The following is a 15,421-nucleotide window of genomic DNA, read 5'->3' as shown; positions in this document are numbered from 1 at the left end:
ATGGAAGGAGGCCTCCCTTGTGGAGTTAGCACTGGAGGTTGATCATTATCTGAGTCACTACTGTCAAGCAATTCACTAGAATCAGGCTTAACATTCCGAGTTGTTTTTCTTCCAGCAAAAATTTCTATATTGTTGATGGTGGGGCTGGATTCTTCAGCCTGCACCTTGGTCTGAGTTTTCATCAGATAGATTTCCTTATTATCTATACTGGTTTTAGCCTCACCATTTCTACACTTTCTATTTTCTAAATACCAGCCAATAACTATGCTCACAATAATAATATTAGTCAACACAGAAATTCCACAAACTATAATGGCTGGAGACACTGCAGTTTTCATTTGAAATATAGACCACAACCATCCAACTGCAGTGATTATCCTTAGATCAAAACCAATTAGTTTTAAACAAAATGGAATAATCCACTTGTATACTAGAGCACCAATGCGTAAGACAAAGGGTGGCAAAATCCACATGACTAACCACAGAAACCATTTGATGGTCAGCATAGGAAATTTCCAATGAAGTATTTCACTTACAGTTATTGAGGGTCCAGGTTCAGGCTGTTCAGGCACCATTATGTAGCAATTCAGCCCCTGAAGAGGTTGACTGATGGTGGGATGGAAGATGAGGCCTTTTTCTTCCAGCTCGGAGCATGCATCTGCCACCCTGTCTAGCCCATGGTTCTGAGGTGAAACGGCGGGTAAACAGCTCGCAGACAGTCAGGCTCGTGGAAATATACGCTTTATTCGGAGGACAAAACTGAAGTCCAAAGACTCAGCTTCAATTCCAGCCAAAAAAGCCCCGGCCTTCCACAGACCCTTGTTTTTATACCCCAGAGTCAGGTACCACACAATGGTGGGATCAGATACCAAACAATGGTGGAAGCAGAATCAGGTCCTAACCTAGGGTGGGGGCAGAATGCCAGGTCACACCCTAGGGTAGGGCACAATCACCAATCAGTTTAGGGTGAGTAACATAGTAATCCCCCAAAATATTTACATACACAACACTTCATATCTAACAAAAGAAATCATGCAATTTGGATGGAACTAGAGGAAATAAACTAAAGCAAAATAACTCAGATGAAAAAGGACAAACATAATATAATCACACATATGTATACACAGAGGGTAACAACAGAAAATAATGAGTGTCAAATGATAACAAGCATTCTCCCTGACCCTAAATTACAGAATTAAGAATACCAAGGAAACAGGAAGTAGGAGGGAGGAAGCAAAATAAGAAAATTGGTTCAGGGGCTGAATCTCTAAAACATTGCTTTTGGGGAGGGCACACCTGGTGACGCTCAGGAGTTACTCCTGGCTCTGGGCCCAGAAATGGCTCTTGGCTTGGGGGTCCATAGGAGACTCTGGGGAAATAAACCATGGTCTGAGTCTAGCACATGCAAGGCAAATGCCCTACAGCTGTTATCACTCTGGCCTCAACATTGTGTATTTTTAAGAATATATAGCAATGCTGAATACTGAGATTAATTTTGTTATAATGTGAAGATTTTCTTTGAATTTATTTCTTTTAAAATGGCATTCTTGAATTTGAAATACTCTTCTTCCTGTTACACCAAATATCAGTCTCCAATTTCCTTCATTGTACTCTATTTCCAAGAACTTTCCATTACATATATTTACATATATACATATATATTCCCATTACATATAATTCCCATTTATTCATCCTCATTATATGCTATTCCTTTACATTCACTTCTTTAAATCTTCAAAAATTGGGCATTCACTGGGCTGGAGAGATAGCACAGGGGTAGGGTATTTGCCTTGCATGCGGCCAACACAGGATGAACCCTGATTCAATTCCTGACATCCCATATGGTCCCCAGAGCCTGCCAGGAATAATTTCTGAGCACAGAGTCAGGAGTAACTCCCTGAGCACTGCCAGGTGTGACCCAGAAACCAAAAAACACATAATAAAATAAAATAAAATAAAATAAAATAATTGGGCATTCAATTCATGAAAGTCTATGTAGATATAAACTTCTCTAAACACACATATGCAAAAAATATTTGATAATAAAAAATTGTTTGTTTAAAAGCCAACAAATTACTTTTAATATTTTGTTAGCTTATGTAAAAATGTTGATCTAAATTTAATTTAATCTGCCTTCGAAGACAGAAGGGAGGGAGGGCTAAAAAAGAGAAAAAAAATAATTTAACCTGCCTTTTAAAGCCTGCTGAAATTGTTTATGAGTAGAACCAAAGCATGCTCTCACTGGCCTGCAATTTTAATTGCATTCACTCGCAGTTATTTCTTAGCAGGTAAGAGTTGCCTACCAAGATCACTTAAGGGTATTTGGCAAGAATGCCTTCACATAAAATGTTGTGTCCATGTATGTGTGGATAGTAGCGATCTATGGTGATAACAGTCTATTGTCTTCCCCTGGAAGTACACACCTCTGTGTCTCTGCTCTCTCCAGAGACTTATCACTCTCTCCAGTATAATGCCAGGAAATAGCATGGGGAGAACCAGAGATCTGTGCTGCTGAACAAGCAAGCTGTTCACCACCCTTGTCTCAGCTACAAATGATGGGAATATGTTGAGAATTTTGCAGCAGAGCATGAAATTACAAATTGTCCATAAATGATTCATCTTCTGTTTATCCAGAAAACACCATCATAAATGAACCAACAATCTCAATGGATGGTTTGTTGTCCTTCCTAGGATACAAGTCTTCCTCATGGAAAGGTAGTGTGCATGTGTGAATGGAGATAAGGATAAGAATAAGTTTTTTTTAAGTTGAAAAAATGTGTACTGATGAGAAGATATGAATTGGATATTGTATATCTGAAACTCGATCTTTAACAACTGTGTTATTGTGGAAAAAACAACAGTGATATGAAAACCTTGTAAAATATGGTGCTTAAAGAATTTTTTTAATTTTAAAAGAAAAAGAAAAAATCCAAAGGTACATTTTTTAGCTATCAATAGAAGCAGATTTTCATATGTGATTATTCTATCTTAGTCTATAGTATTGGCAACCTTCACAGATATTAATTCCTTATCTCTATTTATTTAACAGGTATTTGAAAGGAGCAGAGGGGATTTTTCAGTGTAAGGTTCTGTGGTAAAGTGTTGGTTATCTTGAAAATTAAATCCACGAGCAAAAATGAGGCTTCTCATTGTCTCTCTTCAGTAGAGGATCCAATTTTTCAACAACATGTTTTTTTTTTCTCTTTTCTGTTTAACACAGTGAACAGAACTGCTTTTCCAGTTAGTCAATGCATTCAGACACTAGAGAGACAGAACAGTTGCTAAAATGTTTGCCTCGCATGCATCTCGTATACAAGCACCACCAGAAGTAAATTATTACTAAGTGCAGAGGTAGGAGTAATTGTAGAGCATTATTATATGTGACCCAAAACTAAAAAAAAAAAATTTAAATGATCCATGCGTTCAAGTATTTATTTAAATATCGATGCATTTAAATATTTTATTTTAGTACATCAATGCGTATCAATGCTTTTAAATATTTTATTTTACTCAGTAATGTATTAAAATATTTTCTTTACCACCAAAAACTTTGCAAAATACATGAATGTTAAATTATGTGATCACCATGATTGCTTGCCTTCTTTTCTTATTGAAAACTGGATTAATCTTTTGCAAATCACCTTACAGTTAAACTTTAGCAAATTTCACAATTCATCTACTTATTTCCCATGAAAGAAAAAAGAAAGCCAGTTATATCTTAAATAATAAAGTTACCTCAGACTTATTGGACTAGGTTTTTTTTTTTAACCATATCCAGTATCATCAGGAATTACTCCTATCTCTGTGCTCAGGGATTAAACCTAAGTGATGCTTAGGAAACCTATAAACTGTGCTAAGAATTAAACTTCAGTTGATCACCTACAAAGCACCTTATCTTCTTCATACTATCTTTCCAGCCAATTAGTTAGGGCTCTTAGAAAAATGTTTATTTTCTAGATTTAAAGGAATATAAGAAATATTGAGTCAAAGTGGTTCTTTTGAAGAATATTATTTAGGATTTCTTTTTTAAACTCAAAGATAACCATCTTACTCAGTCATATTGTGAATTCTAAAACTGACATTTCAGAAGTATAAACATTCAAAAATTAATTACCTTATCCTTGCAATGAGCAATTTAACTACACATTTATGAATATATAAAATACTAGTGGGGTGAAGAGAGGTGGTTTTTTATGACTGAAACCCAACTACAAACATGTTTGCAATCATGGTGCTTAAATAAACATATTATTCAAAAATAAACAATAAATAAATAGATGAAAAGATAAATAAAATAAAATACCAGTAGATTTCATTAGGCAGATAAAGTAGTAACTCATTTTAAAAGAATATGGATGTAGTTGCCACTAGAGTTAGAGATTTGCTTATTCAGGCTATAAATTACATCTTTCAGAAAACAATATCTACAAAGAGAGCAGATCAGTCATTCAACTAGGGAGACCAAATAAGTTTTTCTGCACTGTTCACAATTTGGTAGCTACTTATTACGAATTGGTTTTATAAAATATAACAGTGGACACAACAAATAATCATACCTAACTCTCCTTGTTAGGAAATTCTAAGTGATCTAATTTTCCTCTGTGTTTTCTCTTATATGTACATAGCTGACTCTTCCTTGTTTGTATATTAAACGCTGCGATTAAGTGTATGGTTTAACAAAACATTGCACCAATCATCTATATTTTCCATTTATTTTCAGAGTTGCCCATGCAGAAGTTACCTATGCATATTATGTTCATAGTTTGGTATGCATGTTAAATGTGTTATGGTAATTAAATTTAATATCTATTCTAGATTTATATATTTTCATTATAATAAAATCAGTATTGTCCAAAAATATGGTATTGTCAAGACTAACAATTTATCTCTTCATTGATAGAAATTTGTCTCCTTATTTTTGACATTACTTCATCTGTCTGCTCAACTTAGTATTCATTGGTTATTATGTCGATTTTATTTCCACAGGCATCAAATAAGAATAATTGAGAAACTTGACTCATAACTAAAAAGCCATGAAAAGGACAAATTTTAGCCACCCAACAGAGTTTATCTTACTGGGCTTCTCTGATCAGCCCCAGCTGGAACTGATTCTTCTGCTAGTCATCTCTATCATATACATGATGACACTGATAGGGAACACAGCCATCATACTGGTTTCACATTTGAACCCCAAACTCCACACACCCATGTATTTCTTCCTCTCCAATCTCTCCTTCCTGGACCTCTGTTTTACGACCAGTATTGTCCCACAGATGCTCTGGAATCTCAAAGGCCCCAAGAAGACCATTACCTACACGGGCTGTGTGATCCAACTCTACATTTCTTTGGGACTGGGTTCCACAGAGTGTGTCCTCCTCACCATTATGGCCTATGACCGCTTCAATGCCATCTGTCGGCCACTCCACTATGGTGTCATCATGCACCCAAAATTTCTCAAGCAACTTGCAGCTGTGGCTTGGATCAGTGGGTTTGTAGAATCCACAGTTCAGACCATCCTCGTCTTCCAGTTGCCTCTTTGTGGCCACAACAGAGTGGATGATTTCATGTGTGAGGAACCTGCACTCATTAAAATTGCCTGTGGCAGCACAGCCTTCCTGGAAAATGAACTTGCTGTAGCTAGTGTCTTGTATGTGGTCACACCTCTAGGGCTTATCCTGGTCTCCTATGGCTGCATTGTTAGAAATGTGCTGAAGATAAAGTCAGCTGAGGGCAGGAGAAAAGCTTTTGGGACCTGTGGGTCCCATCTAATTGTTGTTGTCTTGTTCTTTGGAACTATAATTTGTGTCTACATTCAGCCCAAGAGTAAGTACACCCAGAATCACACTAAGTTTCTCACCCTCTTCTATACTGTTGTGACACCCTCATTTAATCCTCTCATCTACACCTTGAGGAACAAAGAGGTTAAGTCAGCCTTAAAACGGTTGTTGATTAGGCATCCCACTTAGGCTGAAATGGAAATAAATTAATGCTTTCACTCAAATTTTCAAGACTTTTAGACATCATCATGGTTTCTCTTCCTTATTCAAAAAATTACATCTAAATCTAAATAAAAGTTAATTTTTCTTTCAGTGACCTCTGAAGTTATCAATTTCGAAATCTTTTTCTCCTGGAGGTGTGGATGGGAGATAGGGCTCTTTTGTAAAGATCCTACAAATGAATAAATATTTTATAAATATGTATATATGCAACATATTCAATATTATGAACTTACTATTCTAGTGACAGAGCTGGTACTGTCATAACAAATCCATTTTCTTATTACAGTAGTGACTCTGCTACCTCAATAAGCAAGAACATACATATGATCATTGCAGAGGTTTGGGTTTATGTGAAGATGGTTACCGGGAAAACCCATTATTACCACCCTTTTCCTTCTTTAGAAAATTGTTAATTATCTTTCATTCAGTAGAGGCATCTGGGATTATTTACATCCAATGATTTGTCTATATTTCCCCATCTATGGACAAAGACCCCAGGGGATATTGAGTCAACCGATTGAATATTTCTTTTAAACAGTTCCTGTCAGTATGGGGAAAATGTTTTAATTTCTCTTATTCTTTAGTTCTATACATGCACTCCAAGACAAATGGGGAAATAGGTCTTACTTCAGTCTAGCTCTCTGTTCAGGGATCATTCCTGCTGGTCCTTACAAAGATTGTTTGCCTAGCTACAGGTTGAACTGGGGTCAGCTGTAAACAAGGCAAGGTTCTATCCCTGAACTATCTCTCTGACCCTGAAGTTTTTATATTAGTCATATAAAAAATTGTATTATTTTTCTAACCCCTCCATTTTCACTGAGGTATCTAGTTTATAATACTATTCATGAATGACAGTTTTCTTGCATACATCATTCCAATACCACATTCATCACCATAATGCCCACTATCCTCCACCAAAGGCTCAAGGATCCACTCATGCCCGTTTCAGCCAATGAACATTTCCAGAAATTATTTACTAGAGCTACATGTTAGGAGCCACAGTTCCAAAAACCATCCTAGTTTTTGGAATCTAACTGGATACTGGTCCATGTCTTTCTTAGTGTGGGGATTAGCTGCTCCATTCTTCTGGTCCACAATTTTTACTAGCACAGAATAGCTAAAATTATATTATAAAGGTGGAGTATGAAGGTTAAATTAGGCAAAATATTTAATAAACTGACCTACCGATTTTTTGGTTTATTTTAGGAGTTGGGGTTTTTCTGTTTTTGTTTTTGAGCCACAGCCAGCTGTGCTCAGATGTTATTTCTGGCTCTGTACTCAGGAATTTCTCCTGGTGGTGCTCTGGGCAACATACGAGATGCCAGGTATTGAACTCTGGTTGGCCGCATGCAAAGCTAATGCCCTGCCCACTATCACTCCAACCTCTACCCATTTTATGTATTCGGATTTCAGTGCAGTGTAGTTACCACTCTTGCTTGTTGTGGTGGTGTCATAGCTGATATTGAGGAAAATGCCCTCCAATGGCATTTGCGGAGTTTAAGGATTAAATAAGGTATTTCTAATTGTTATCAATATTTGGAGATATCAAGTAAAGAAAATGCTTTGGCTGATAATGTATAGATTTAAAGCATCATTTTTAAAACTGAAGTATATTTAAGAGGTATTTTTGCATTTTCATACATAACAGCTTTCAATATAAATTTATGTATTTAAAGAAAATGTATCACATAGTTGACATAATTGATCATAATACATTTTTTTCAGGGTGACAGAAAGCAAAGTTATTTAAAAAATAGAAAGAAATTAGAAGATCTAAAAAATGAATTGGAAAAAGATGAGAGTTCATCAGCAGTTATATTCGTGAAAATTGTTATATTACCAATAAAGTCATTAATACAATAGCAGAAGGTTTAGAACACTCTTTTTTTGAGATATGAGATACATTCAAAAAATGATGTGTTTCAGCGGCATTTGCCTGGCAAGCAGCCGATCCAGGACCAAAGGTGATTGGTTCGAATCCCGGTGTCCCATATGGTCCCGCGTGCCTGCCAGGAGCTATTTCTGAGCAGACAGCCAGGAGTAACCCCTGAGCACTGCCGGGTGTGACCCAAAAACCAAAAAAAAAAAAAAAAAAGAAAAGAAAAGAAAAGAAAATGATGTGTTTGCATAGGCACAGCAAATTATGAAAGAAATTGGAAAAAATAAACCTTTGGCCAAAAAAAAAGGGAGACGTTACCCTTGAAATATTTTGGCATAAGACCAACTCTAGGCTCCAGGCATACGATGTAATCAAACCCATTAGTCATTCTCTGTGATCCCAGATCTTCATCATTACAGTAGTTGCTGTCAGGTTTCTGTAATTATAGATCCTGGTTTCTCTACAGGTCCTATGTCGAAATCCTCTGATTTTGTCTTACCATTAGGTAATATTGGAGAGAATTCTGCCTTGAAAGCAGACTATTGCTGTTCCTAAGTTGTCAGGGTGTCATAAGGACCATCTTTGAATGGCATGGTGGGGTCTTCCTTGGTACAATTTTTATTCCTGGTTATAGTGTAGGAGACCCTGTTCGTTTCTGTAGACGGTATTCATGATCGAGGTGAATGGTCAATGTCTGATAAACAGAAGTCTAAGCCAAGCCACTATTTAAGGTACATAGTGACAGTTAATTAAGGCAATTCCCCACCACCAGTGTTGACCTCCCTTCTCCCCTGTTCCCAGCATGCATCCCATACTTCTACTCTTTATCTAATAGGCCACTTCCTTTTTTATAAATAGTTTTATTTTTACCAAAGTTAATTACAAATCGTTCACAGTAAAATTTTAGGTATATAGTGACATTGAATCAGGGGCATTCCCACCACTAATGTTGTCCTCCCTCTCCCACCCCCATTTCCAGCATGTATCCTATATCCTCCTCCTTTGCTCCCCAGGATGCTAGTGTGAGTGGTCCTCTCTGTGTCTACCTTGTAGATTGAGTAAAATTTGTTGAACAGATGTAAATGTTATAGCTAAGACATTTCACTAGAACAGGTAATGTCTGTGCACCTTTTTTTCTTCATGAAGATCTCCTAGAGTCTCCAAATATGTTACTTCTATTATCCTGTTTTCTTTACCTATAAAAGTGGGTGCCAAAGTTCTAGACACAAAATGAGGGGAGAGAGTAGGGAAGAATAATGAGAGCAATGTCTGAAGGAAATCATCTTTTGGTGATACACTACTGACAAATCTCAGTCAGGTCTAGTGTGTGGAACAATTTGAAAGTGCAGAAGAGATAGTCTCAAACTCAAGGGTTCAATTTCTGGCACCACACTGCTCACTCTATTACTTTAGCAACACCAGTTGTAGCCCTGAAAGTTCCCTGAACTACTAGACCATCATTGGAGACATTGCCCAGTCGGCCAAATATCATAAGGATGGTTGCAGAAGCCCAAGGCTGCCAGAACTGCAGATTGCAGATCTCCAAGGCTTCCAGGACCTAGTGTTGCAAGGCTTACAGAGACCAATGGAACTCAGCTGCTAGGTGAGACCTCAAGCCCACCCAGGGATGCCAACATGTAGCGATCACCCACCAGAAACTAAGGAAGCGAAAAGAGAAGAAACTAAGTATATGCTTAACTTCTGGCTTCCCATAGCTTGCAGGTACTGCTCTGGTCACTATTCTGCCCCAAACCCAGCATTTCAAGCTTTTCTGTTTATATCCAGCATGACAAGGTGGTATGTCCAGGAGACGTTTCCAAGTTCAACAGTCATTTCACTGGGGGTATCCAGGGGTGTGTTCAGGTTCAACAGACTATCTCCAGAATTCCCTGATGATTGCTTGGAATACCCACCAAAATTATGGTGTTTTTTTTAGTATATATAGACTTTCTCTTCAAATTCATGTTCTACCTTGCTTGTCTCCATATTTCACTTCTTACTTTTATTTTTCATTTTCTCCACCCTAGAGGAAACTGTGTTCTGTCTTGCACACATTTCCTCATTTTCTCCCCTCACCTCTTTCTCAGCAAGTTTTGTTCAATAAAAACTACCTTATTTCACTAAAAGAGAAATCAACTAAAAAAATATATGAACTTTCTGACTTCAACTTTCAAAGAGTGGCTACCAACTTTTTTATTCACTTTGATTTCAGAAGAACCATCATTGTTATGTGTTCCAGGGGAACATTCACCCTGTAGGGACATTTATTCATTGTTTTCATCTTAGTCTCACTATAAAATCTGTCTCTGTGACACACAATTCTTTTATTTTTTTAATAATAGCTTTATTTCAGCACCATAATTACAAACATGATTGTAGTTGGGTTTCAGTCACCTTCACCAGTGCACCATCCTCCCCCACTCCCTGACTGTATTTGACACAGACATTCTAATTCTCTCACTCGTTCACATTGTCATAATAGTTGTTAGTGTAGTTATTTCTCTAATCACTCACCACTCTTCTGGTGAGCTTCATAGCACATGATACACATTTCTTAGCACTTCTGGGTGTTACTCCAGGACTCTGCAGATTAAACTGCCTAATTGGCTGCTCTTTGCTCCTCCTCCTACTTGATCCTCCTTCTCCCAGTCTTCTTCAAAGCAATCTGTTCTTCCCTAAGTAACTACTTCTTCTATTTACTTCTTAGCTTACAAAGGTTTATTGATCTCTTCTAAATAACTACATTGAGAACTATCATAACAAAGTGAATGAATGGGGAAATAGAAAGCCTGTCTAGAGTATAGGCGGGGATGGGAAGGGGAAGAGGGAGACTTGGGACATTGGTAATGGGAATATCACACTGTGGAGGGGGGTGGTATTTACAAGACTAAAACCCAACAGCAATCATATTTGTAATAAAGGTGTTTAAATAAAGATATTTTTTAAAAAGTTTATTGATCTCTTCTGCTTCTCAATTCCACTGGACAATCTCTCTGGATTCATATCATTTTGTATTGCATTTAATTTTATGGTTTTCAAACAAAAAATATTTTCCTTCAACCCCATAGACTTACGTCAACTATTTTACACAGTCTTTAAATTGATCTATTATATTGATTATAAGAATAAAACAGAGAAATATGGGAAACCTAGAAAACATGTAACGACTTTTAATTCAGTCAAAAGTAAGACCACTATTAAAATCAGAGATTCCATCTTACACTTATTCGATAGATAGATAGATAGATAGATAGATAGATAGATAGATAGATAGATAGATAGATAGATAGATAGATCATTGGATATCAGTGATCTGATTTTTATTATGATTTCTATCCAGAATTGATGACTTCTGAATCTAAGCATGTTCAGGACATTCTTCTACTTGAAAGCTATTATGTTTACTTAACCTAGATATTTGTCATTTTATCTCTTTCTCCCTGATCATGCTAGGGAGATAGGTTAAAGGGCAATACTCTGTAGGTGCATACCCCAAGTTTAATCCATATTACCACATGATCCCCCAGAACTATCTGAAGTGTCTCCAAGCTCCCCATCAAGAGTAACCTCCAAGTATTAGCAGATGTTGCCCTCCAAAAAAAATGAATAAATGAAAAAGTACTTCAGTAGTCAATAGACATATTCTTTACTATCAATTTCTTAAACATAAGCAATGGAATATGCTTTGCCTTTTGCTGATTTTGTACCTATTACAACATAAAATTAGTGTGTTAGTTGTATAGATCACAAAATATATTTCACAGAACTATCATAAGCTAGTTGTGGGGAGTTATTTAGATGTTCTAACCCTTCACATTGATAACCACATAGTTAGACAAAAATTATAATTAAATGATTAAAAATATATGAGATAGCATAGTGGCGTTTGCCTTGCAAGCAGCAGATCCAGGACCAAAGGTGGTTGATTCGAATCCCAGTGTCCCATATGGTGCCCCGTGCCTGCCAGGAGCTATTTCTGAGCAGACAGCCAGGTGTGGCAGGCTGTGGCCCAAAAACCAAAAAAAAAAAAAAAAAATATATATATATATATATATATGAATGATATATGTTTATCTATGACTTTGTATGTCTTATATTTGTACAAGTTATGATCTGAACAAAGTAATTTAAGATCATAGATCACTAGTTCAATTTATGTCATACAAATGTATTATTGATTGAGCCTAAGAAATTATAAGATTATGAAAATGAATGTCCAATAAAATAATAGGAAGTCTAAAATGTCTTGCCGTTGTAAAACTACATAGAAGAAAACTCTAAAATATAGATAATTAAACAGATGAGTAATATATCACACCATGACAGATTTTTAGAACTTTACTAATCAATACCTCACATAATATTCCTATAGTACATGAATTAATTACAGAGGGGGGTTGGCTATTAGAGTTTTAATTATGCTATAATGTTTTAATATCTTTTATTTAGAGTGTGTGTAAAAATATGTTTTCCCCTAAACTCTGGGAATGGGAAACCACAGATAATAAAACAAAAATATATATTGTAATTCACAATCATTAAATTTAATTGAATCAAAATCATTATATCAGAGCAGAATACTACTGGATTATCTATGAAGGTAAATGCATGTTTAAAATAAATAAAACCCATTTTTAGTCAGGGGTCAAAACCAGAACTCATGTTATCACAAATGGTATGTAAATTATTAATAGCTGCTATGATTATATACATGATTTATGCCTGGGAGACATAAATATTTGACATCGTTTGATGTCATGATTAGTATGACATTCTGAAATAACATCAACATTTCACTAATGAAAATTGACATATTTGATATACTGAATTTTAACATCTGATTTATATTACTAAAATAGAAAAATATTTTAAGTTTCTTTTTATTTTGATATAAAAAGCTATGGATCAAAGATAATAAATAATTTACTTTGAGTGATGCAGTTAATAAATAAATTGTAGGGATAAGATTAGTTATTACCAATAAAATAAGCATGTCAGACTTTCTTCAATTAAGCAGAGAAAACAAGTCACATTTTTATGTATAAAGTCCAAAAAGGATAAATTATTTTACAATATTTTTAGGTAATGTTAAGTCTATTCAAACAAATTATTCACTAGATTTTGTATTATACATAATTGAACTTAATAAGCATATGTTAGATCATTAGGAGCATATTATGTCAGAAGATTACAAGATCAAAAATATATTATTGATATTCCTGATATCCACCCCTTAATATACAAATACAACTTTATAAGCAGTATGATAATATAGCTCTTCTCTTTTATACTCAGTTATAAACTTGAATACTAACATGTTAAATATTATTTGCTTTTAATTCAAAGTGAAAATTAAGCAGTAAGAACCTAAATTCTCTGGCCAAACCTCTCTACTGAAATCCTAGGAGCAGAATAAATCTCTTGAAAATAGCTGTTTTCAGTTATTATTAGAAAACCAAAGGGAAGAGATATAAGATATATACAGGAGGGCAAAGAGGAGATAACTGCACCTTTTAAAAGGAAGCAAGAAACAGAATAGAAATAGAAGAGAGACTGTAGAAATGAATGTTAGGAAGAAAATAAAAAGGAATGAGCCATAGAAAATATAAATGATAAAAAGAAAATACTGAAGAAAAATAGAGAAAGGATAAGTGACATGATATGAAGAATAAATAACTAAAATCTGTGAGAGAACTGATGTTAGTGGAGATCCATAATCTGAGAAGGGAGGATGTGAAGTGAAGTGAAGTGAAGTGAAGTGAAGTGAAGTGAAGTGAAGTGAAGTGAAGAAGAAGCAATAGTGCTGGAGTGAAAATTACATTTTCTCTCAATAAATTAGTTATTGAGTGAAAGATACTGAAGGATAGTTTTGGGTTGTTTTGCAATTGTTTCATTATAATATTTCACCATTGTGTATGCTCGACCACATTCTTTATGAATCTGGACTTCTACGAAATAGTCTTCCTACAGCTCTTTTCACATCTTTATTCCTCAATGTGTAAATAAGGGGATTGAGGGTTGGTGTCACCACCGTATAGAACAAGGAAATAAATTTCCCATGTGTCTGGGCATAAGAGCTGTTGGGCCTGGCATAGATAGCTATGACGGTTCCATAGAAAAGGGAAACCACCATCAAGTGGGATCCACAAGTCCCCAGGGCCTTGCGCCAGGCCTGGACTGACTTGATCCTCACAACTGCCTTGACAATAAATCCATAAGAAATCAGTATCAGCGTTAAGGGCAAAATGAGCAACACCAATGCAGCAAAGAATACTTGGACCTCATTGGAATGGGTGTCCACACAGGCAAGCTTTATCATGGAGGGTACCTCACAGAAGAAATTATAGATATAGCGATGTCCACAGCGAGGCAACTGGAGGGTGATGGTACCTTGAATGAGAGCATTTCCAGCACCACACAGCCAAGAAATCCCTGCAAGAGCCTTGCACACCCGTGGGTTCATCACAGTTGCATAGTGAAGAGGTTTGCACACCGCTGCATAGCGATCAAAGGCCATGACAGCCAGGAGAACACACTCGGTGGAGCCTGACCCCAGGGCGGCATAGAGCTGGACAGCACAGCCGGGGACTGTGATGGCTTTGCCACCTTTGAGATTCCACAGCAGTTGGGGGACAATACTGGTGGTAAAGCAAATATCAACTAGGGAGAGTTGAGTAAGGAAGAAGTACATGGGTGTCTTCAGTTTGGGGTCTACAGAAGAGATCAGAATAATGATGGTGTTTCCCACCAGAGTCAGGAGATAGGAGACCAGAACTATCACAAAGAGAATCTTCTCCAGGTGGGGCTGGTCAGAGAAGGCCACCATGATGAAGTCTTCATGGCCACTGCCATTGAGAAAGTCCATGGCCCTGGCAAGGAAAGAATTTTAAGAACATTGTGACCCTATTAGAAAGTGGATTGTGTGTTGATTTCAGGTCATCAAATCAGCTTTTTAAAATGAATCTTTGGAGAGAAATAATGGTAATTCATGGTGTCCTTGGATAATTCAATAGATGGTATCAAGGGCAAGAAGGCACAGAGAGACACATGACAGCTAATGGTGGAAGCAGAGACTTTTCCTGAAAATAAGTACTAGACTATGAGGTAAAGTGTGTCAGAGAAACAAGTAGAGAGCAGAGAAAAGACTGCTGAAAGAATAAAAAAAATTCATTAATTTATAGCACAAAAAATTTCTAACTTATGTGTGAAAAAAATCACACAAATTAAATGGGGGAAACTTCAATGTATTTTATTCACAACAGATGTGAATAAAATTATAAATAGCATTCCAATTCATTCCAATTCAATTTTGAGGTGACCAGTTTTTAAGTTTTTTTTATTATAAAATCATGGCTTCTGAGTTATTTTTCTTATAACATGGCAAACATTTGGCTCTTAAAAGTCAGAATAAAATAATCATCTAAACATTTAATCACTATATACAAAAAAATTTTAAAACATGTCATTTTGAAATTACTTTACTACATAGTCCACCATCTTTTAACATTAGTTTAAATTACTATATACAATAGGTTTATGATTT

General features: G+C 36.0%; 2 protein-coding genes across 2 annotated transcripts; one reads left to right on the top strand and one right to left on the bottom strand.

Moving 5' to 3' along the window:
- The first annotated feature begins 5,033 nt into the window (after positions 1–5,033).
- Positions 5,034–5,966, top strand: LOC125995894 (putative olfactory receptor 2B8). The gene has a single exon (XM_049764850.1). The coding sequence runs from the start codon at positions 5,034–5,036 to the stop codon at positions 5,964–5,966; it is 933 nt and encodes a 310-aa protein (XP_049620807.1).
- A 7,844-nt stretch (positions 5,967–13,810) lies between these two features.
- Positions 13,811–14,743, bottom strand: LOC125995893 (olfactory receptor 2G3-like). The gene has a single exon (XM_049764849.1). The coding sequence runs from the start codon at positions 14,741–14,743 to the stop codon at positions 13,811–13,813; it is 933 nt and encodes a 310-aa protein (XP_049620806.1).
- Positions 14,744–15,421: the final 678 nt, after the last annotated feature.

This window comes from Suncus etruscus, chromosome 18, assembly GCF_024139225.1.
Source record: "Suncus etruscus isolate mSunEtr1 chromosome 18, mSunEtr1.pri.cur, whole genome shotgun sequence".
In the NCBI taxonomy this organism is placed as follows: Eukaryota; Metazoa; Chordata; class Mammalia; order Eulipotyphla; family Soricidae; genus Suncus; species Suncus etruscus.
The sequence above is the reverse complement of the archived record's forward strand: the minus strand, read 5'-3'. Positions and strand labels throughout refer to the sequence as shown.

Bases quoted from the DNA above. Each gene is read 5' to 3' on its own strand.
- LOC125995894 (XM_049764850.1), top strand. From the start codon at position 5,034: ATGAAAAGGACAAATTTTAGCCACCCAACAGAGTTTATCTTACTGGGC.
- LOC125995893 (XM_049764849.1), bottom strand. From the start codon at position 14,743: ATGGACTTTCTCAATGGCAGTGGCCATGAAGACTTCATCATGGTGGCC.